At 37.5% G+C, this 22,560-nt stretch overlaps 1 protein-coding gene across 1 annotated transcript in view; it reads right to left on the reverse strand.

Annotated features, from left to right (window-relative positions):
* Window positions 1-22,560, reverse strand: part of TUSC3 (tumor suppressor candidate 3) — a 163,488-nt gene that overhangs the window by 21,846 nt on the left and 119,082 nt on the right. Inside the window, exon 7 of the mRNA XM_083367761.1 lies at window positions 10,069-10,132. Within this exon, the coding sequence (XP_083223887.1) occupies window positions 10,069-10,132 (64 nt within the window). The remainder of the gene's footprint in view (window positions 1-10,068; window positions 10,133-22,560) is intronic.

Raw genomic sequence — 22,560 nt, forward strand, 5'->3', positions numbered from 1 at the left:
AGAGATGAGCACCGGCCCCTAGAGTTGGAAACGACTAGCACGCATGTGCGGGGGAACCTTTACCTTTACCTATAACAACATAAAGTTGTAAGTCTGAAAGTGCTGAACTTCAGTCCTGTTCTTATACTCCAATGAATCAAGATGGTGCCTGCATGAGTTGCTTCAGTGTTGTTGCTCTGACTTGAAAAAAAAAAGTTTCATTCCTTTTACCTATAGGGTACATTTCTGTCAAGATCATCTTCCTTACTTAAATTTATCATCTAATGGTGAGAAAAGTTAAAAAACTTACAACATTCTATTAGAAATGAAAACACCTTTCTTGAATGGATTGGAAAGAAATATGGGATTTAAAAATAAACATTTCATCTATGACATTATGTTTATCCATTTGACACAGCAAAAGCACTCTGTTTAATTCTGGCCAAAACTGAAATATTTAAAAGAAAGTATTTCATGCTAAGGAAATTTAAAATGATGGCTTCTAGATTATGTTCCATGTGCTGCAGATAGTAATAAAAAAATAAATGCATATGTGGTGGTCTTGTGAAAGTTGCTTTTCTGTTTAATATTTCATTAAAGAAGACAAATCAACACTCAAGCTATTGTATAACTATAGATAGTAAGCTGGTCTTATTAAGTTTTTATCCAAATTACATTATAAATTACAAGTAATTCACAGTCTGGGATTTTTTTTTAGGGGTGGGGTTGCAAAGAGTGCAAAAAAAGAGAGAAAAAGTTGAAAACTTTTATATGGTGGTAAATATGTTGAGAAAGCCTAAAGGAAAAGTATTCTGATTCTAAAAAACCAAAGTGAGGATTGTGAAAGACTTAGGCTGAAATGTGTAGCAAAATGATACATGTTTGTAGTAAAATTTTATCTTACTTTTAGTGCTATTTAGGAACATACTATGGGATATGAAGTAATACATGCAAACTTATTTACTTATTGCCATTTACTAACTAAATATTTGCTTATTCAGATTTATATGGCCACATGTGTAATCATAGAAGCTAACAGTTAAAACACCATATAAATAAGAAATAACAGATAACCAAGATAAAAAAAATATATTTTCTAATGCTTAGAAGGCTGACAAATTAAGGCCAAGGAATGATGTCAACCTGAATTCTATTTTGGAATTTAGCTTATTATTATTGTTTGAAAACTGGATTTTCCCACTTTTAACATCACCTTTATAATTCTATGAATATGTATATATAAGTGTATTATAAGTGTATATCTATCTATCTATCTATCTATCTATCTATCTATATACACACTTATAAGCTGCCACATTAAAACCAAAGACCTAGCATTTGAACTACAACATACAGTACTTTTAAGTTCATTACAAACTCCACGATGGAATACTGCTATGGAAATTTTCTATCCTATTTTTAAAAAAGCTAAAATTGGGCTTTACTGGACATTTTTTGTTAGCCGTAGTGAAATCCAATTACCTATCTGTTAGTTTTCTATCTAAACTATTATTTCTCCAGGCAATAAATTCCAACATGAGATTTTCTTGTTTAAATTCTGAAATATCTTTCATGCTATTTCCTCCCTTAAAATCCAAAATATTCTTTATGGTCAGGAGATGTTGACTTCTGTAACTAAATGCAGTGTCCCAAAGAGTTAAAGTAGATTCTGCCTCATTTCCCACAAAGATTTAAAGCAAAGAAATCTCTGTCCTGTAAAGCTAATACTGAAGATATGAAATACATCAAGACAGTGCTAACTGATGACAATCTAAATCCTGCAAGCACACCACCAATAAATCTTTGCAAAGATAACCAGCCACAGAATTCCTCCCTGTGGATTGTATAAATTCACCCACTCATCCACCTCTTAGTCATTAAACTTTTCTCAAGTGCATCTCACTTCAGGGATGATTTATTAATGCCTTTCTTAAAAAGAAACACCAAACACCATGCAGGGCACCCAAAATATTGATATTAAGTCTGCCTAAATCTACAAACTATTATTTGTGGGAAATTATACACAGCACCTTCAGGCAATGATCATTCAACTGAGCTGGTGACAAATATGTTTACAGTACATAAAGCTTCATTCTCCATTGCACTTGATAACAAGTGACTGTTGCTTATAGGAAAAAAAAAACCCAAAGCTTTACTTGTTGAAGATAAATTGAGAACAGATGTTGAGGAAAAAACGGCAAGACGCTGCTGTTGAAAGTGACAGATTAAAAGTAATCCAAACCTAAAGACAATTCCCAAAGTGCATCCAGTGTGAGTTTCTTACCTCTGCTTTGAAAATATATGTCCTGAGATGCTCCATGTGCAGGGAAAATAAGTGGGATCTTAACACTGGTGGAAACAGAATCTAACATTTTGGAAAGCTTGTCTTTCAAAATGCCAATGTGCAACTAAAAACTGGTTTCTTGAGCCCTAAGCCAGCTTTATAAACCATTAAATGAATATTATTTGATAAAGTTGCCTCGGATTTCCTTTGAAATCAACAGGATATGCAAGATACTTAATACTGCAAAAAGATGCTGATTGGAAATAGCAGGAGAGACAGAAGAGGGACAGAGAAGGCAGAATTCCTGTGTGTTTACAACAACATGCATTGAAACTGTCTTTTTGAATACCAGCAATACCCAGAATTGCCTAGGGCATGTTGCTAAGAAAACAAAAGGAACTCTGAGGAAAGTGAAGTTAAGTGATTCACCTGCTACCTTTACAAGGCGTTGCACAGTTGGCTTAAACATGCACACCTATTTGTGGCTGCCATTGAAAAATCCTTGCCCAGCATTTATGTACGAGTAACAATAGCTCCCTTGTTTTTTGTCTGTGGATTTCAAGTGCTCCAAAAGAGCTCACATCTTCTCAAAATTGGGCTGGTGCATTTCATCATTATACCCTGCAACTGAAATACCTTAACATTTCAGACTGTTTGGCAGCAAAGCCCTGCTGAAGTACATAATAATATGACATCATTTATTTTTATTTTGCTTTACAGCTGAAAAGATTTCTAGAATGTATTACAATATCATTACAAATATCATTTATCTTTTCAGGCTCACAATCTAAAAGACTCTAATACAGGGATGTCAAACTCACAATGTCATCTAACATGTTGCCAGCAATGGGGTAGGTGCAGATCCACCATGATGCATCCAGCCTGTGAGCTGGCAGTTTGACACCCCTGCTCTAATAGAAGAGAATATATGCAACTCAGGGTTGAATTGTAGAGTCCTTAGTTTTTTTGAGCTTGTTTTGTTTGCTTACAAACATTTCATTTGGAGGGGTGTAGTTGGGTTGTGTGCTCCGGTGATGCTTTGTGATTCCAATAGTCTGTTGGTTGTTTCTGAAATTTTTTTTATAAAGAGTAGTTATTTTCACAGCTTGTGTTGGTGGTGCTATAGCGGTTGAGTGGCCAGCTACTTTTGGATATAGTTGTGTGGGTATCCATTCTGCTGTATCGTAGCAGGACTATAACATAAACAAGTGTCAGAAGCAAGCTGCATTTATAACACACAACATTCTCCTTAAAAACATACTTCAAAGTCAGCTTTTCCCATATTTTGTTCCAGTTAGGAAGGGTATGAAGTTGCACAGAGGAAAAGTTATTTTCTTATAATATCTTTCTTCTCATTATGGAAAGCTATCCCTCTCCTCAAAAAACCTGGGTGTATTTCTGTTCGTGTGTATGTGCGCACGCATTTGTATGTATGTGTTTATGTGTATGAATGTGTATGTATATGCACAAACATATCCAAATAAATATTCCTTTTCCATGTAAACACAATTAACATTTATTTCAAGCTGTAATAAACAAAAGGTTAAATTGATCTTTAAGCTTAAATCAATTCATTAATAAAAATTTGTCTATAGGTAGAACTGAAACATATTTGCTGGTACCTGAAAAAGGCCAAGCTTCTTCTGGTATCTACTGCCTGGCCCCTCTCTGCTAGGTAATAAATAAAGTCTCTGATTCTTATATTACTTCACCATTTTGTCCCAAAGTTACCAAGGCTGTTAATAAAAAAATAATAATAATTCAGCCTTTACGAAAATGATTTTCATAGTTGTCTGACATAAAGAAAGGATACCTGTTGTCTGTCTGAGTATAACTAGGATTGTGTGAAGACTACTGTATAAGCTATCAGACCAAATGTTTTGGCTCTGGTTTTTATAAAGTTGTAAACCAATTATGTTTGAACTGCTACAGAAATTACTTGTTCTAGAGAATCAACCTTTCCAAATGAAAAAATATTTAAAGCAATTATTTATCTACTATCTTTTATGCAATGATAATTACTACATACACAGAATGTTTCTGACTGCTGGTTGCTTAGTGTGGGTGTCCCTAACCCCCAGTCCCCGGCATGCCAGGAACCAATCTACACAAACAAGCAAAGCCCCATCCATGGGATGCAGGCAGCGTACAAAACCACGCACTCTCCTGTCCGTGGAAAAATGTTTCTCCATGGAACTGGTCCCTGTTGCCCAAAAGGCTGGGGACCTCTGGCTTAGAGAACAAATAACCTTCTTACCAGATTTACAATCTGGAGACTAGATTAGATATAATTTTAACTTGGTCTAGCAAAGCTTTTCTTATTATAATAAGCTTAACAGAAAACACTTCTGTTCTTCAAGCACTGATGTCATAGAGAAAACAATATAAATTGTTTCTTTGGACAATGCATCCAAATGCAGTGAATTGACTTCCTGTCAAGAGTGAAAATTTGGCAGCTGCGGGCCTCTTTGTTTTTATCTTGCCATTAGAGTGGGGGGCGGGGGAGATGATGCTTTTGACTGGGTTAGTTAGAAAAACAAAACCTCTCCAGTTCTTCGGACGTTTGCTGTCTAGATGGCTGTCTGGAAACCTTTCAGACATTCTCGCAGGTGTAAAGCAAATAGCAGACAGTTCCCATAACAAAGAGAATTTGTTTACATGGACATCTGGGGGGTTTGGCTGGGAATGTCTTTGCTATGGTTTGATGCCTTGGGATTTTAGAGTTAGTTTTCCTTCGCCTATACCAGGCCATGTATTCAATAAACCAGTAAGCTTTTCAGGAATGGAAATGATCCTGGACTTTTATTTGGATATTCAAGTTGGAGGTTGACACTTCCTGAATGCTGTATAAGATTTAGCAAAGGCATACTTGGAATATTCAATAAGCAACACATGCAATATGCATTGCATTAGTGACAAAGATAAGAGTCTTGCTGTTCACTTTAGGGTAAAATTCAGAAAAATGTAAGCACTTTTAGTGCATATGTTTTTAATCAAATTAAATGCAAGCCTATGTTTTTCAAATAACCAGTCTTTAGTATATTCATCAGTGAGCTGTCTTATTATTAAATTTGTGTTATTTTGGATAATTTTTTGTAAACTCCACAGAGAAGATAAATAGTACTATTTGGTTATATTGCTTGGTACTTTATATGTGTTTTAAAAAAATATCAGAAAGTATTAATGGGGCAGTTAATATTATTGCTTGTATAAAAAGGTTAATAGAAATCATTTTATTCAAACTCTGTATGAAAACTGTCTGGGAAACCCCAATGCATTCCAAATTTTAATAAAACAGCCCTACTGACTATTGAAAAGCCCTTCAAGGATTGTTGCTCAAAGATAGCTTAAGGTGATATGTAATGTTATTTGTTCTATCAAGAGTCTGATTAGAAAAATTACTTTGAATAAACATACTTATTCAAAATTATTAAATAAGCATAAGCTAGACAGCTATGGGAATGAAGTGCCAAGTCCAGAAAGAAAACAGCATCAGTAATTTGATTTCTGGATATATGAAATTTTAAATCTGATGCCATTTTTCTGACTGTCCTTTGTCTGGAATACAATCCTCAGTGTACAATCATAACATTAAAAATAAATTGTGGTCCCTAGTAAACAAGGTATGGCCTGCCAGAACTGCTCTAAAGTTGTGGGCTAAATTTAATGTTTAAAAGGGACAAAACATGGATCAATCAATTCATGTAATAATTTAATATACTTACTTACATTTTTATAATTAAATACTTTTATTTCCCCCCACCCCCAGCACTGTTTCTGCAGTGCAATCTTCAGCATCCTTCCTGAAGATCAATTGTGGCCTTTGGTTCAAAAAAAAAAAAAAAAAGCTAGGCAGCCTTGTTGTAGCAAATGAATCAGCTTGTGTCAGAGAAAACTGTTTAGGGGGATAAGGTTCATTTCAGTAATGGGCCCTCTCTATATTATGGGTATATTTAAATCCATCTTCTCAGGGTGGAAAAACATTAATTCATTAAAGTAAAAATAAAAGAAATAAACCCAACATAAAAAGGTAAAGGTAAAGGTTCCCCTGCACATGCGTGCTAGTCGTTTCCGACTCTAGGGGCCGGTGCTCATCTCCGTTTCAAAGCCGAAGAGCCAGCGCTTGTCCGAGGACGTCTCCGTGGTCATGTGGCCGGCATGACTAGACACCAAAGGCACACGGAACGCTGTTACCTTCCCACCGTAGTGGTTCCTATTTTTCTACTTGCATTTTTACGTGCTTTCGAACTGCTAGGTTGGCAGAAGCTGGGATGAGTAACAGGCGCTCACTCTGTTACGCGGCACTCGGGATTCGACCCGCCAACCTGCCGACCTTATGTCCGTGGGAGTCCACCGTTTCTCAGATAGTCGGGTGTGAGTCTCTCTTTGTGAGATTTGGTTCTGGGGCGCAGTTGGGCTTGCTGCTGGTGTACATTTCGCCTAGTCGCACAGCGGCAGCCCTGCCCGAGCTGCTCGATATCCTCTCGGGTTTGGTGGTTGAGTTTCCCAAACTTATAGTTTTGGGAGACTTCAATCTACCATCCCTGGGAGGTTCATCTGAGCTAGCTCGGGAGTTCATGGCTTCCATGACGGCCATGGACCTGACGCAAGTAATTTCAGAACCAACTCATGAGGGAGGCCACACCCTTGACCTGATTTTTTTATCTGGACGGTGGTTGGATGATCTTGGTGGGGACTCTCCATTTATTATGCCCCTGTCATGGACCGATCATCATCTCCTGCGGCTGGTCTTCCGTTTTGCCACCCCCCGCCGTGGGGACACGGAACCAATTAGATGGTACCGCCCCAGACGCTTAATGGATCCTGATAGATTCCAAGCGGCGCTGGGGTCCCCACCTGCCTCCATTGCTCACAGCTCGGCGGATGCCTTAGTGGAAGCCTGGGAAAGGGCAGCCACTGAGGCACTTGACCGGGTTGTACCCTTGCGGCCCCTGACCCGGCGCAGATCCCAGCGAGCTCCATGGTTCTCCGCGGAGCTCCGGGAGATGAAGCGTCGGAAACGGGGCCTAGAGAGCTGTTGGAGGTCTAGCCGATCCGAACCCGACCGGTTGCGGTTAAGAACCTATATTAGGTCTTATCTCGCAGCGATGAGGGTGGCGAGGTGTAATTACTTCTCCACCCTCATCGCGTCCGCAGATAATCGCCCGGCCGCCCTGTTTAGGGTGACTCGCTCACTTCTCAATCAGGAGATGAGGGAGGACCCCTTGCAGGGTCGTGCCAAGGAATTTAGTCAACATCTGTCGGATAAAATAGCTCAGATTCGGACCGGTTTGGACTCCAACTGGGCGGAGTCAGTCGATCAGGACACGGGCGGTCTTGTCAACGTTATCTGGGAAGAGTTTGACCCTGTGACCCCTGATGAAGTGGACAGGATTATGGGGAGGCTGAGCTCCTCCACATGTTTGTTGGATCCGTGCCCTTCCTGGCTGGTTTATGCAGCTAGGGAGAGGACACGAGGCTGGCTCCAGGCGGTTATATCTGCTTCCTTGAGTGAGGGCTATTTCCCCACCGTCTTGAAGGAGGCGGTGGTGAGACCTCTCCTCAAGAAGCCTGCCTTGGACCCGGCTGTTTTGAACAACTTTCGTCCAGTCTCCAACCTTCGCTTTCTTGCGAAGGTTGTTGAGAGTGTGGTGGCGCATCAGCTCCCTCTGGTCCTGGATGAAGCGGATTATCTGGACCCCTACCAATCGGGTTTCAGGCCCGGGTACAGCACGGAGACGGCATTGGTCGCTCTAGTGAATGATCTCTGGAGGGCTCGGGACAGGGGATATTCCTCTGTCCTAGTCCTATTAGACCTCTCGGCGGCTTTCGATACCATCGACCATGGTATCTTGCTGCGGCGTCTCAGGGGATTGGGAGTGGGAGGCACAGTTCTTCAGTGGTTCTCCTCCTATCTCCTGGGACGCTCGCAGTCGGTGTTGGCAGGGGGGCAGAGATCGGCCCCTAGGTCTCTCGTTTGTGGAGTTCCTCAGGGGTCGGTTCTCTCGCCTCTCCTGTTCAACATCTATATGAAACCACTGGGTGAGATCATTCGTGGTTTTGGAGTTGGGTATCATCAATATGCTGATGATACCCAACTTTTCTTTTCGACCCCAAACCACCCCAGTGATGCCCTCGCTGTGATGTCCCGTTGCCTGGAGGCGGTTCGGGTCTGGATGGGGAGGAACAGACTTCAACTCAACCCTGACAAGACTGAGTGGCTGTGCATTCCGGCATCCCGGGACATTCAAAATGTTCCATCTCTTTCTATGGGGGGTGAGCTCTTACCCCCCGTGGATAGGGCTCGCAACTTGGGAGTCCTCCTAGATTCACGGCTTACCCTGGAAGATCATATAGTGGCCGTGACTAGGGGGGCTTTCGCCCAGGTTCGCCTGGTGCGCCAGTTGCGGCCCTATCTGGACCGGGATGCCCTGTGCACGGTCACTCATGCGCTCGTGACCTCTCGCCTTGACTACTGTAATGCTCTCTACATGGGGCTTCCCTTGAAGACCACTCGGAGGCTCCAACTGGTACAGAATGCGGCCGCGAGAGTTGTCTTGGGAGTTTCCCGGTACTCCCATGTTACACCTTTGCTCCGCGAGCTGCATTGGTTACCAGTTGTCTTCCGGGTGAGGTTCAAGGTCTTGGTTATGATCTTTAAGTCCCTACATGGCATGGGTCCGGGTTACCCCGGGGACCACCTGCTGCCGGCGTCAACTCCCCTCCGCCCTGTGCGTTCCCACAGAGAGGGCCTCCTCCGGGTGCCTCCAGTCAGGGAATGCCGACTGGCGGCCCCCAGGGGGAGAGCCTTCTCTGTGGGTGCCCCGGCTTTGTGGAACCAACTGCCGGTGGAGCTCCGGATGGCATCAGACCTCCGAACTTTCCGTCGTGGCCTGAAGACCCATTTATTTGAATTAGCTGGTCTGGCCTGACGGGGGATTTGGGTTTTAAATTGTTGTTAGAATAGTATTATTGTTCTTAACTGGGCATTGATTTAATCTTTTTTAACTTTTGTATTGTATTGTATTGTTATTTATATGCCCTGTGAACCGCCCTGAGTCCCTAGGGAGAAGGGCGGTATATAAATTAAATAAAACTGAAACTAAAACTGACCTTCTGATCGACAAGCTCATATGTAGAAAGACACATATACAAAATTATAACAACTCTTAATTTCCTCAGTTTATATTAATGTTGGAATATGAACAAGATCACAAACCAGGAGAAGACAAAGTACAATGTTCAGTATGTATTTTTAGATGCATGGGGTTAGGTGCCTGACTGCAAGATCATTCTTGTGTGTATGTGTGTAAGACATGTGTCTGAGACCTACTTTTTAGTTGGGACAGACAACTTTTACCAACTGATCATATCACTTAGTTCAGGCATGTCAAACTTGCAATGTCACATGACATCGTGCGACGTATCGCGACTTTCCCCCCACTGCCGGCAATGGGGTGGGTGCGGTTTTGGTGTGATCCAGTCCATGGGCCGGCAGTTTCACATGCCTGACTTAGTTGAAGACCTCTGCCATTATGAGCTAATTCTCAGAGTTGTAAGGGCTGAAGTCCCCAGCACAGCATTAGAACTGAGAAAAAAAGAAAAGTTATGTAGTAACAGTAAACTAAACCAAGCTTGATTTTCTCTAGGAACAAAGCAGCAAAAATAAAGGGTACCAAGCTAATAGGTAGGGAATTCCATACCTGTTAAATACTTCAGTGGCAGATACTGTCAGTGTAATTCCACTTAACTGTGGATTCTGACTCAGTCTTGCCATGCTTCTGCCATCAACATCTGAAGGATACTCAGAAGGAGGATAATATGGGACTCTGCAACGAACTGTGCCTGACTACTTCCATGTATATAACTCTGAAAAAAATTGAAGGAAGAACATATCAGTCATTCTAATGGAACAGTCAGTGTGTATGTACATATGCATGAACTTGCATATTTTTTTAGTTATTTAAAGAGTATATTTGTATAGCCTAGAAAAACGTATTACAAAAAACACATAAGTACATAAAGAAGATAAACACCAGCTGCAAAGTTGTGTCCTGAATCTTTCTGTTTAAAACCCAAGGACCCTAAATGCAAGGAGAAAAGCAAGCCTTTCACAACATTTGCAAGTTTATTAGTGCATTCTCACAGGCTACTGTTGATAGCAGAAGACTGTGCAGGATGAAAATTTGCTCTGATCCAAGAAACTAATTGCTTTATTAATGTTTTATCAATGTTTTGCCCATAATTTAATTACAATGGTAGTACTAAATAGAACTAGATGCATGCATTAATTAGCCTTTAAATAACAGGTAGCATTCAACAGGCCAAAATGGTTAGCTTTTCTCACTTGGTATCCACATGTGCCTTTATGTTTCTATCTGTGCTGAAGAAGAAAACAGGTGGATAGAGTTCCCTGCCCAGAAACTTTCAAATTACAACGATCATGATTAACAGACTAACGGAGTTGGAAGGAACCCTGGAGGTCTTCTATGGTCCAATTCTCTGTTCAAGCAGGATACCCCATACCATTCTAAATAAATGGCTGTCTATTCTCTTTTTAAAAACCTCAAGTGATGGAGCAACAGCAGTTTCTGGAGGCAAGCAGTTTCACTGATTAATTGTTCTTCCCTGACAAGAAATTTCTCCTTAGTTCCAAGTTTGATTTCTCTTTTATAAGTTTCCATTTGTTACTTCTTGTCTTGCCCTCAGATGCTTTAGAGAATATGTTGATGCCCTCTTCTTTATGACAGCCCCTCAAATATTGGAAAACTTCTATAATGTCATCCCTAGCTCCTTCTGTTTGTTAGACTAGACATACCCATTTCCTGTAGCATTCGTGTTTTAGCATCTAGCCCCCTAATCATCCTTGTTACTCTTCTTTGCACTCTTTCTAGAGTCTCAACATTATATTATGGCAACTAAAACTGGAGAGTATTCCACATGTGGTCTTATCAAAGCAATTTAACATTTCTTGTGATCTTGATACTGTGCTTGAAATTCTGAAATGTTGCCAAGAAAACTGCAGCGATTAATCCAGCTAGTTGACAAGAGTCAACTAGAGTCAATTTGCAGTCTAACATGCAGACAGTACTCAGAATATATGATAGGCAAATGCAGCTGCTAGTCAATGACCTCTCAGCCCAACCCACCTCAGGGGTCATTGCTGTGTTGGAAAAAATAGGAGGAAAAAGGCATACTAGGCATGTTGACTGCCTTGCCTCATTTATAAAAAGGGGTGGGATAAAAATGAATGAATTAATTAAAGTATTGGATTTTGCCTTTCTGTAGTTCTAATTGTTCACTTCATATTGTATAGTCTGGCATTAGAAAGAACAAATCTTGATATTTTTTTATTGAGCAGCTTTCATATATTTGAAGAGTAGGGTTGTGTCCAAACTCACTTTTATTTCATGGCTAAATACCAGCTCCTTCAGATTTTTCATTCAATTTACTTTCTAATCCTCAAAGCAATGTTGTGGCTTTCCACCTCTGAATATAGCTCATATTTCCTCAATATTTTTAGAGTACGATGCCCAGAACAAACACAGCACTTGAGATGATGTCTGATCAAAGACATTGATCACTTCCCATATTTTAGAAATTATACTTCATCACTTGCCTTTTTTGCAGATATACCACACCACTGGCTCACATTAATTTTGAATAAATTGCTTACTGTTCCATAATATTTATTACAAATATTATTTCCAAGCTAGATACCCCCCAATCAATACCTGTATTTTGGATTTCAGTTGTCTAAATGAAGAACTCTGCACTTACACCTGCTCTTATTACTTTCAGCCCACTCTTACAATTATCAAATTGTTTTGAATTTGATTCCTCTTTTCTATGGTATTAACTATCCTATCTAATTGTGCACTACCTTCAAAAATGATAACCAATCTTTCCACCTCTTAATTCAAGTCATTCATCGCTCTGTATATGTGTGTATCTGTATGTGAAGAGAGAAAATAGAGGACAAAATGCTGATCATGGGCCATATCGTACTGCTTCCAAACAGCCCTGCTGCCAGAAAATAATGTGAACACTTGCAACCAGCAAGTTAGGAGGCAGAGAAGTGCAGCACAATAGCTTGAGAAGAATAGACCTCAGGATATGGTCTTCTAGTTCAAACATCTTTGCACAGGCTAGCAGTGGAAGGGGTTCTCCAGTTCCAGCTCTCAGAATAGGAACAGCCACTTTCTTGGAAGGGGTTAAGAGACAGGAAACTAGGACCATAGGTGAAAAAGCTCTTTTCCTGCGACTGCATTCTGATTTCAGGTACTATTACAGGCAATTTACTGGAAGTCATTTTCCATTGTCAAGCCTTTCTTTCTACGTTTGTTCATAGAAAAATGGAAAATGTGCAACATTATTTGTTTATATCCCCTCCCCTCTTAAAAAAAACTTTCACTGACATGATGTTCTTCCTTTATGGAAAATGCAGTTATTCCAGTTCACCATCAGCAGGCTCCCTGACTTGCCTAACAGTAGAGTAGGAAGAAAACAGATGGGGAAATAGCACAGATAAATTGATGAAAGTCTGGGAAACCAGCTCTTCAATTATTATTTACAAGAATGATTTAGGAGCCTAGAAATTGCTGGTGATAGCAAATCATACTGTACAGCCCGGCAAAGTCGTAATTTATAGCAGGTTCCTTATCTAGTAGCAGTTCTGGCAATTTCCTTTAAACATTACCTCCTCCACACTGGATGTCGGCATACACATTGACTTTCTTTATGGAGAATCCCCACCTCCCTATAAATACCAGGCTCATTACAATCCTATCAAGATACTTTAAGATACTTTGAAAGTCACCTAAGGGAGAGAATTTAATGAAGCTTAAATGAAATTAAGTTCCCTATGGAAAGCTGATTAGTCTATATCCATATAGCCTTTACCGTAGCACCTAAGGGTTATCTTACGGGTAAAAGTTACAAATAAATAACCAACTTACTAAGATGGGGACAAAGCAGAAATGATGGCTTTTAAAATTGTAAATGTAAAATCTATTTTCCCTCTCTCTCTCCAAGCAAAAGCAGAACCAAATTACGACACATTGAATGCAGCATGGATTGACTAAGAAAAGGCATTTGACTCTACCATATTACTGGATAATCAAGTGCCTGGAAATAACAAGAGGCAGTAGAAACATCAGAAGCTTTGTGCAAAGATCGATGGCACAATGGAAAACATGGTTGCAGGTCAATGGTGAGATACTGTAATGGAGTTTAGACTGGATAAATGTGCCACACTCACCATCAAACAGGGAAAAATAGTGAAAACTGAAGGAAACAAGATGCCCTACAAAAATAACATCAAGAATCCGGATGAAGATGATCACTATCAATACCTAGCTATCCTTCAAGCTGACAATATAAAGCACACTGAAGTCAAGAAAAAGGTTAGAAGTAAGTACATCAAGAGAGTAAAAAAGATCTTAAAAGTCAGTGGTGGAAGAAATACTATCAACGCAATACCACTCAATTGAGGAAATACCATCAAGGCAATCAACAGCTGGGCAATTCCAGACATTAGATATAGAAGTAATAATAATGTCTTTATTGATTAGCCCTTGGGCCATATCAAAATGCAAAGTTCCAGCAACAAATTGTTACTAAAATTTGATAAAAACAATTTAAAATGGAATTAGAATAAAATACAATCTAAAATGAAATTGTAATAGTGTACAATAATTTAAGGTATAGATAAAATATGATAAAATTATATTTCAGAGTTTCCCTTGCAATCTACCCCAATCAATCTCACATATGCAGATCTCAACCGAACCATTTTGTTTAAGTACTGTGCTACGTTAAATGTTATTTTCAAGTTCTGGCCGGACATAAGGTAAGTTGTTTTGATATGGGGATCCCAATGGGTCAATCGTTTGGTATATAGACCAAGATACCTGTCTGTCACCCTCTTATACAGGCAACAGTCAAATAGGATGTGAGCCAGGTCTTCTACCTCTGCCGCTCCGCAAATACAGAGACACTCATTGTAGGGTATAGCATGAAATCTCCCATATCTGACCATTGTGTCAAGCTGTTCGAATCTCGCTTATGTAAATATCTCCCTAAGATGTTTTGGGAGTTGTAACTTCAAATAACTGTCAATTTGAAAAGTACGTTTGTATTTACTTAGCCATTTCAAGTTACCCACCTTATCAAGGATAGCTATATCAGTTTGTGCTTCTATATCCTTAATTCTTTGGGCAACTCTTTTTTTGGATTGTTCTCCTGTTATGCAAGAGACAGAAAGGCCACAGCTTCTTACAAAATTTGTTAGTTTGATGATCCAGGAGATTTGTGATTGTAGTTTTATTTGCTCTAGTAGGCATAACTTGGGGAGACTATCAGTCTCCATTTCATTAACTTTGCACCAGTAGTTATAAGCTCTAATTCAGCTCTAACTGCTGCAGCAGATGTTCTTGGATCTACACCCAAAATACATCTCAAATGCTGGGACTGTGTTTGTTCTAAGACTGTGGTTGAGTAAAGACCCCAAATTTCTGCTCCATACAAGAGCATTGTGGTAACCTTAGCCTTATAAACCTTCATTAGGCATGGGAAGACAAAGCACTACTACATAGACAGTACATTAAAAAAGTAGCAGTGAAAGCAGATAATAACAAGAACTGGCAATGGCTAAGAACAAGAAAGTCGAAGAAAGAGAGTGAGAACTGATTCTGGCAGCAGAAAGACAAGCATTAAGAACAAATGCATACAAAGCCAGAACTGATAAAATAGCAACAGACAGTAAGTACCATCTAGGAAAAGAAGCTGAAGAAACATTGGACCACATGGTAAGCTGCTGCAAGATCATACAGACTGGCTACAAGCAATGTCATGACAAAGTAGCAACAATAGTGCATTGGGACATTTGCAAGAAATATTATTTGCCTGCAAGTAAGAATTGGTGGGACCATAAAATAGAGAAAGTCATAGAAAATGATAAAGTTAAACTGCTCTGGAATTTTAGAATTCAAACAGAAGGCACCTGTCACATAACACTCCAGACTTAACAACTGTTAATAAGAAAGGCAAAAAAGTCTGATTAGTGAATGTGGCAGAACCTGGAGACAGCAGAAGAGAAGAGAAAGAACTAAAGAAGATAAGAAAATACAATGACTGCAAATAGAAATAGAACGATTGTGGGAAAAGCAAGCAAAGGTAATACGAATAGTAATAGGCACCTTGGATACAATCCCCCAACAACTGGAGCACCACTTGAATACCATCAGCACTGACAAATTCACCATCAATCAATTGCAAAAGGTGGCTTTGCTCAGAATAGGTTACATCCTGCGATGATATAACACCATCAAACACCAATATATGCATATCCCCAGGTCTTTGGAAAGGAGTCGATAGACAGACAAAAATGCCAAATCCAGTCTGAACATCTGGTTGACTGTGCAACGCACCATAATAATGATACCCCAAAAGTTTATATCTTTGCTTGTATGGTCTGAGAAGAATAAGAGGTATGTCAGAAGTTCAACCATACTGGACAGCTATTACCAGAGGAGCCAGATGAAACAAGAACTGGACAGACCACAAACTAGACAAAGAAATAAAAAAGGAAGAAGCAGAAATGGTAGACAACTGAAGAAGCTTCTTGGAGAAGTGAAATGTCTTCGAAGAAAAAACAAAGTTGTCTGTTGAAAAACCACCTCTGGGTTTTCCTCTTATTTTCCTTTTTCTTTGTACTTCTGTATTTTGTATTTTGATACTTGAATCCACTGAAAGATAAACCCTACTGAACCCCATTTTACAGACCTTAACAGTAAGTGTATGTTGATAGCTGTACAAAGACATTAATTACAGTATATGGTTATATAGTTACATAAACTCCAAAGATTGTTTTAATAAATACAACAACAGGGTTGGGCAGTTGCCTGAAATTCCTACTGGCCTTTCAATTTGCATCTGATTCTTCTTTGCAGTAAATTTTGAAAGCTGAAAGTTTAAGATCAAACAGACATACCATACTTTGCAGAGGAATGTTTATAATTTGCAGGGGGGAAAAACGATTGTTCTAATCACTTCCCATATTGCAGAATAGGAAAGACTCATAAAAATCTATGAATATAGAAAGCTCTAAGCTTGTGGATCATACCTCTCTTTAGCATATAATTACCTTTAGTCTTGGCTCTTGATCCCACTGAATGTAATAAGAGTGTAGTAATTTTTCAAGATATCATAATCAGCAAAATCTTTTGTATTTACTTCTGGAGAGCAAAATTAAATATTTAGTAGCTCTACAAAAATAGTGGGCCCTACTGAAGTAAAGAAGGTATATATTTTGTATGTATTCTCCGAAGTAATCAATGATACTCATAAGGGATTGTATTTAAAATTTCTCTAAATCGTTTGTTGATGGATCTTCAGAGTGATATCTGTCATAGTTCAGTGAAACACTTAGATTAAATGTTGATTTCACTCTTTCCTTTCTTCCGTTAACTTGTATAAATAAAATAGAAAATGGTAATTGTAAAGGAACCTATTTGAGTTAGATTTTACTCCTCAAGGCAACTCAATTAACTTCTAAAATAGTTCACATTAAAATTTAAGCATGATTGCATGCTTTAAATGCCACAGTAAATAAATGCTCTTATCAGAATGAAACAATATGGGATGTGTGTTTCAGTGTTGGTATAGGTGATTAAATTAATAATCATGCATCGGACAACAGCATTTCTGACCAATTTGAAACATTTTTCTCTTTTAAGAAAAGAGAAGTGATTCACATCTTTTCAAGTGGCCATTTTTGGTATGGAGAAATGAAACAGCTGCTAAGAGTGCAAAGGTTTGAACAAGCACCGATAAATATTCTTTTACTGCAGCAGCCAAAATCATTTTGCTGTTGCAAATCTCAAATAGACTTTTTTGCTACTGAAAACATAACTATATCCAATCTGACAGTCTTTCAGTTGCCAGGATTGTGGATGATAAAGAAGCTTATGATTATCACAAATTAATCCAGTTTCCTTTATGTACCATAAATCTTACTAGGAAGCAGTCCAGAAATTAAGATCTGAATAAGGGGCCCCCATGAAGATGCAGCCATTTACTGGTGCTCATCTGCCAGGTAAATAGGAAAAGATGTTCTCTTGAATTAGTTTCACACTATGAGACAAGTGTCATGTGTTGTTTTTTTTTAAAAAAGATTCTTTAAAAACTAGAGGGATATGAAGTCAATGTTTATTCCATTGCCAGATGGGCTGAGAAGATATCCATTGGATGTGGATGTTTCATATTGAAACATACAGTTAATTCTCAATGACAATATCCTGATTCTGAATTTATTCCTAAGCAGTAAATTCCATCACCTTCATCTCTGTTATTGTATAGATGTGTGCCCTTTTTAATGCATGTGCATAATGGTCTGTTGATGTTGGGCAGGTCTGAACCAGTAAAGCCAAGAGATTATAAAAAGAGGGATATTGAAGCTACCTGCCTCCATCCCAACCCAGCTTGATTAGTTGATGACATTTGGAGGAAGTATTTCTTCATTACAATGTCTGCCCTTGTCAATCTCTCCTGCTAGGGGATTGATTGATGCCCACCTTGATATAATTTAGGAAGATAGTAAAAACAGTATTGCTCCATGGAGCATTTAATATCTAATTGCTGCCTCTGAGATTGGGTGCCAAGTGGGTTTTATTTAATTTGTCATTTAATTGTTTTTATCAGTTAGTTCATGCTATTTTATATTTTATGGATAAACTCCAGGAGTCCTATTTGGAGTATGGCAATATATAAAAGCTTTAAATAAATAAATAAATATATATGTGGTGGGGGAATCTTTTCTTACATTAGACTGCCCAAAGCCTTTGTTAAACATTCATTTTATATTGCATCTTAAATCTGAAAATCCTGTACCTTCTCATGCAGATTTGGAAATATTTATTAAACGAGAAACTTAGTTTCATCTCTAAAGTATTTAGGAAAAGAGGAAGAACTCTTGCTTTTTTTATTTAGATATTTTCTTCTAGTTTTGCACTCATATAGATAGAGTCAAACCCACCTGATGAGATTCCCACAAGGTGTTCCTGGAATACACACAAACACCACACAGTATACATAGCATTAGTTTTTGGGATAAATATACACAAAATAAGTGGAGAAAACAAAACAAAATCATAAACCTCTGTTTTGTTTTAGGAAGCATGTTCCTACCATGTATATGGTATTTTCTCAGTTCTCAGGATATTTTTTTTAATTTCATGACCTGGCCATTTCTATAACTCATCTGAAAATTATTAGTCAAATGTTATTCATATATTCAGTTCTTATTTGACATGAACAATGAAATGGAAAGATAAAACATATACCTTGGATAGGAGTTGGGAATGCATAGCTATCTTTTGCCAAAAAGCTGTATTCAACAACTTTACAACAAAGCTGAATCTTGATAAATTCCACTTATAATGAGGATATTGAGGTAACCTACTAAATGATCAAAAGTCAGGTATTTTGAAGGCAGACTTAACTTACAGAAATCATTTAGTGCTTTTAATGAACTGTTAATTTGATAGGGTTTCATGTATACATTGTTATGTATACATTGTTATGTTCAGTATGTATTAATGGTATGCTGTATTTTTAAATTCTGTGACTTGGACTGTAAATAAACACACAAATAAAATAAATAAACTTTCCAACAAGTGGGCAAATTGTTAGAATTTCACTTTTCAACAACTACTAACTTTTATTTATTTCTAATACAGAAGCAGCATTTAATCTCTGCCTGGTTCTCAGCAGCGTCCCAGTTATTGCTATTAAAATATTCCCCCCAATTTGAGTGTGCATAAGGCTTGTGACACAGATTATTTCTATCTGAACTTTCAAGTCTGATTATAAGCATTTCAAAATAGACATCCAAAGTACTGTTAAGTATAATCTGAGTTGTACTACTGCTGTGCCTGTATGCACACATATTTATTGGAGTTAATAGAATTACTAGTATGAATAAGGTTTATGAGAACAAAAGCTTCACAGGAAAACATTTTAAGTGTACCATTTACTTTAGGCAAACAACTACATACAACTACAAACACTTACTGAAATTTAAAAAAGGCTGATATTCTGGTACTACAACTGGGTTTCTACTGTTCAGATTTATGCTCTGCTCGTTATATGTCATTTTATTGCAACAATACACTATTTTTAGAATTTAAATCTCCATAGCATCTAAATATTGATGTCAAGAGTTTACTATCATTTAGAATAGTTATAAATGTATAACTATGTATAATAGTATAATAATATACCCAAAATAGCATTTTCTCAAAAAAATAAATAAACCTGGATAGGTTGGTTTGATGTGTGTTGTATATAAGTGTATGTGTGTGCGCGCACGCATGTGTATAGCTACATAGACAGATAGATATCATAATACACGTATACACTATGTTTAGTAAGAAGGAAATCCTTAATTTCATATTACAATTTTTCTTCAATTTTCTTTCCCTTTTCCTAAAAATATCATTAATGAATTTCCAAGCATCGCTCGCAATGAGAATAAAATGCAGATATATTACATGTACTTGGAATGCTAGTGAAACTTACATCAGCCTATGAATAAGCATCACAGTATTCAAAATGACAATAGTTAAGCAATTGTTTTGTAAAAGTTGTTCCATACCCTCACTCAATAAAGAACAGGTATAATTTCTATAATATCATCTGGGCACCTGGAAAATTAATCTAGATTGTGGATTAAATCCTTAGGCTTTGATACAACAAGATCTCAACCACATGCTAATTTAACCTCTCATATTTCTCATCTTTTATAGGTTGAGCAAAGAATTTTAAAACATCCTAAATACTGAAAACATGTTATGGCTGTCAGAAGCTTCCCTTCTCACTATTCCTGTAAGTAAAATGATGGCATATGTAGTGGAAAAAACCTCATTCACCACATTGTTTGGGCTGAGCATATTTTGTATGAGAAGAACAGATAGCTCTATCTACTTATCCACACAGAGATAATATGCTTGTGAATGTGTATATCACTTTTCTGTAAGTAGTGTATATTTCAAAGTAATCTCCTATTTTCCAGCAAGAAACAAATAATCTCTGTGCCAGAAACTAAACAAAACTCAAAATACTAAGGTATCAGGAAATATTGGTCATTAAAAAAGCAAAATGAACCAACTTCTGAAAAATACCAAATCTTAGATCATTCTGTTGTCTATATATTTCTGTTATCAGCTTGCTACCTCACACCAATTTCATTCTTTACACGAACAGGCCATGATATTAATAATTTCATTTATTTAAGCAATTACCAAAAGTTGTTCTAAATTTTATTTACTCAGTATATATTGATATTGTATCTCCAATCACATCACATTCAATTGAACATCAGGGTAACTAAATAAGTGAAATTACAAAAAAAAATATCAAAAAGAATGCATTATTGCCAAACCCAGGAGCACTAATAAAATAAGGTAGTATCACTAATGTACAAAAGAGTCTGCCTCTGAGAGGCAGTAAAAAGGGATTAAGGTCCATGAAAAAGCTGTTCCCTCACAGAAATGAAATTCCATCTTATCCAAATTTATTTATTTTTTATTTTTTTGCCCCAAATGATATGTTATGCATGCTTACACTGAATTTAATGTTTATCATTTTAATATACACTCCACTCCCTCATTTAACACATTTTGAAGAGATTATTTACTATCCTTGTTTTGGCTTAACATTTCTAAATAACTGGGTAGTATTAACAAATGCTAGGCATTTCAATGCTCACCTCTATTTTTCAGATAGTTCTCTTTCTTTCAGATAAGTCTCTTTCTTTAATGGCTTCATAGTTACATCCTCCATTACACTGCTTCATCTTTTATTCTTATTCATTTCCTGTTTTTAGGCAGTCACCAATTGTCAGACCAACTAAAGATAGAAGAACGACGCAGTTTTCTAAAAGGTATCTTTAATGGTAGTCTGAGGTAAAAACCTAATCTTTAAAACTGTAAGAGTAAATTTCTACTCAGTTATAGTGAGTTCATTAAAGTGAAGTTCTTTGAAACATTTTGTTCGCACAGCTCTAACTTTAGGACTATATTGCTTCTCCTTACCTAAACTGTATTGTTCTGCTGCTTCTTTCCTGTGAATACTAACAATTCTTATGAATCTTGAATCTTTATATCTTATGCAGTCCAAAGAAACAAATGTTACTGCAACAACTTTAGTAACATTTTTTGATGCTGATTGTTTACAATTTGTTGAAAAGTATTGCATATTTTTGCTGAAGCCCTCTCAATTCCTTGCAAGCATAGGAATTCCTCTGGAAGCTTAATTATTTTACCTTTTTCACAAAACTAAATAACAACAACAACAACGATGATGATGATGCCTTCAGGTGCTTTGGAGAATAGCTTGACTCCCTCTTTTTTGTGGCAACCTCTGAGATTTATTAAAATAATAAGGTTACTGGTGTAAAATTTACTTTAATTTTTTACACTGAAAACTTTCCAATCTTCTACTAAAAAACCATATTTCTTATCAGATTATCCATTTTACAGCTGAAGAACTTGCAGTATATGCTCTTATAACAAAGAACTACAAGGTAATTTTGCTCTAAAATAGCCTGACATTTTTGTTACTGCCTCCCTAGGTCTAATTCTAAATTTATTTGTAAAGTCCAAAATATTTATCACTCAACTAATATTTGAACTGCAGCAAGTTCATCACAGCAAATGAAATAAGAAATTGGTAACACTATAAACACACTGATAATGCTGTTATCTTTTCTAATTTCAGCAAATTTAACTTCAGAAGGAACTTTCTCTATTCACAGTTCATGAACTTTCATGAATCAACACATATTATGATTTCAATATTTCTATGAGTGATAAGAAAAGAAAGTTTGAAGGTTATTCTTTTAATTGTCTTGTTTAAAACTAGTAGAGTACTATGTGATGTAGCCTTATTTGATTGAAATGTTCTCATAGCGAATTTTTTTATTAAACTAAAATGCAACTTCTATTCATGTGAATGTGTTCCTATCTCTTTTGACAAACCCAAACCAATAATAACAAAAGCACTGAATAGAAAATACCACAACATAAAAATGTATCTTAGCATGTTGTACAATGGGAATATCTGAGTACAACCAAACTTTCTTCTGTGGTATATTATGCATCTAAAGCTGTATGAACTGTTAGATATTTTAAATAAAAGAAACTGGGAATAATGGCATTCTAGATCAGGGGTGTCAAACTCGCAACGTCACGTGACGTGTCATGATGTACCATGACTTTTTCCCCATTGCAGGCAAT

The sequence above is a fragment of the Vipera ursinii genome (assembly GCF_947247035.1).
Source record: "Vipera ursinii genome assembly, chromosome: 7".
Classification (NCBI taxonomy): Eukaryota; Metazoa; Chordata; class Lepidosauria; order Squamata; family Viperidae; genus Vipera; species Vipera ursinii.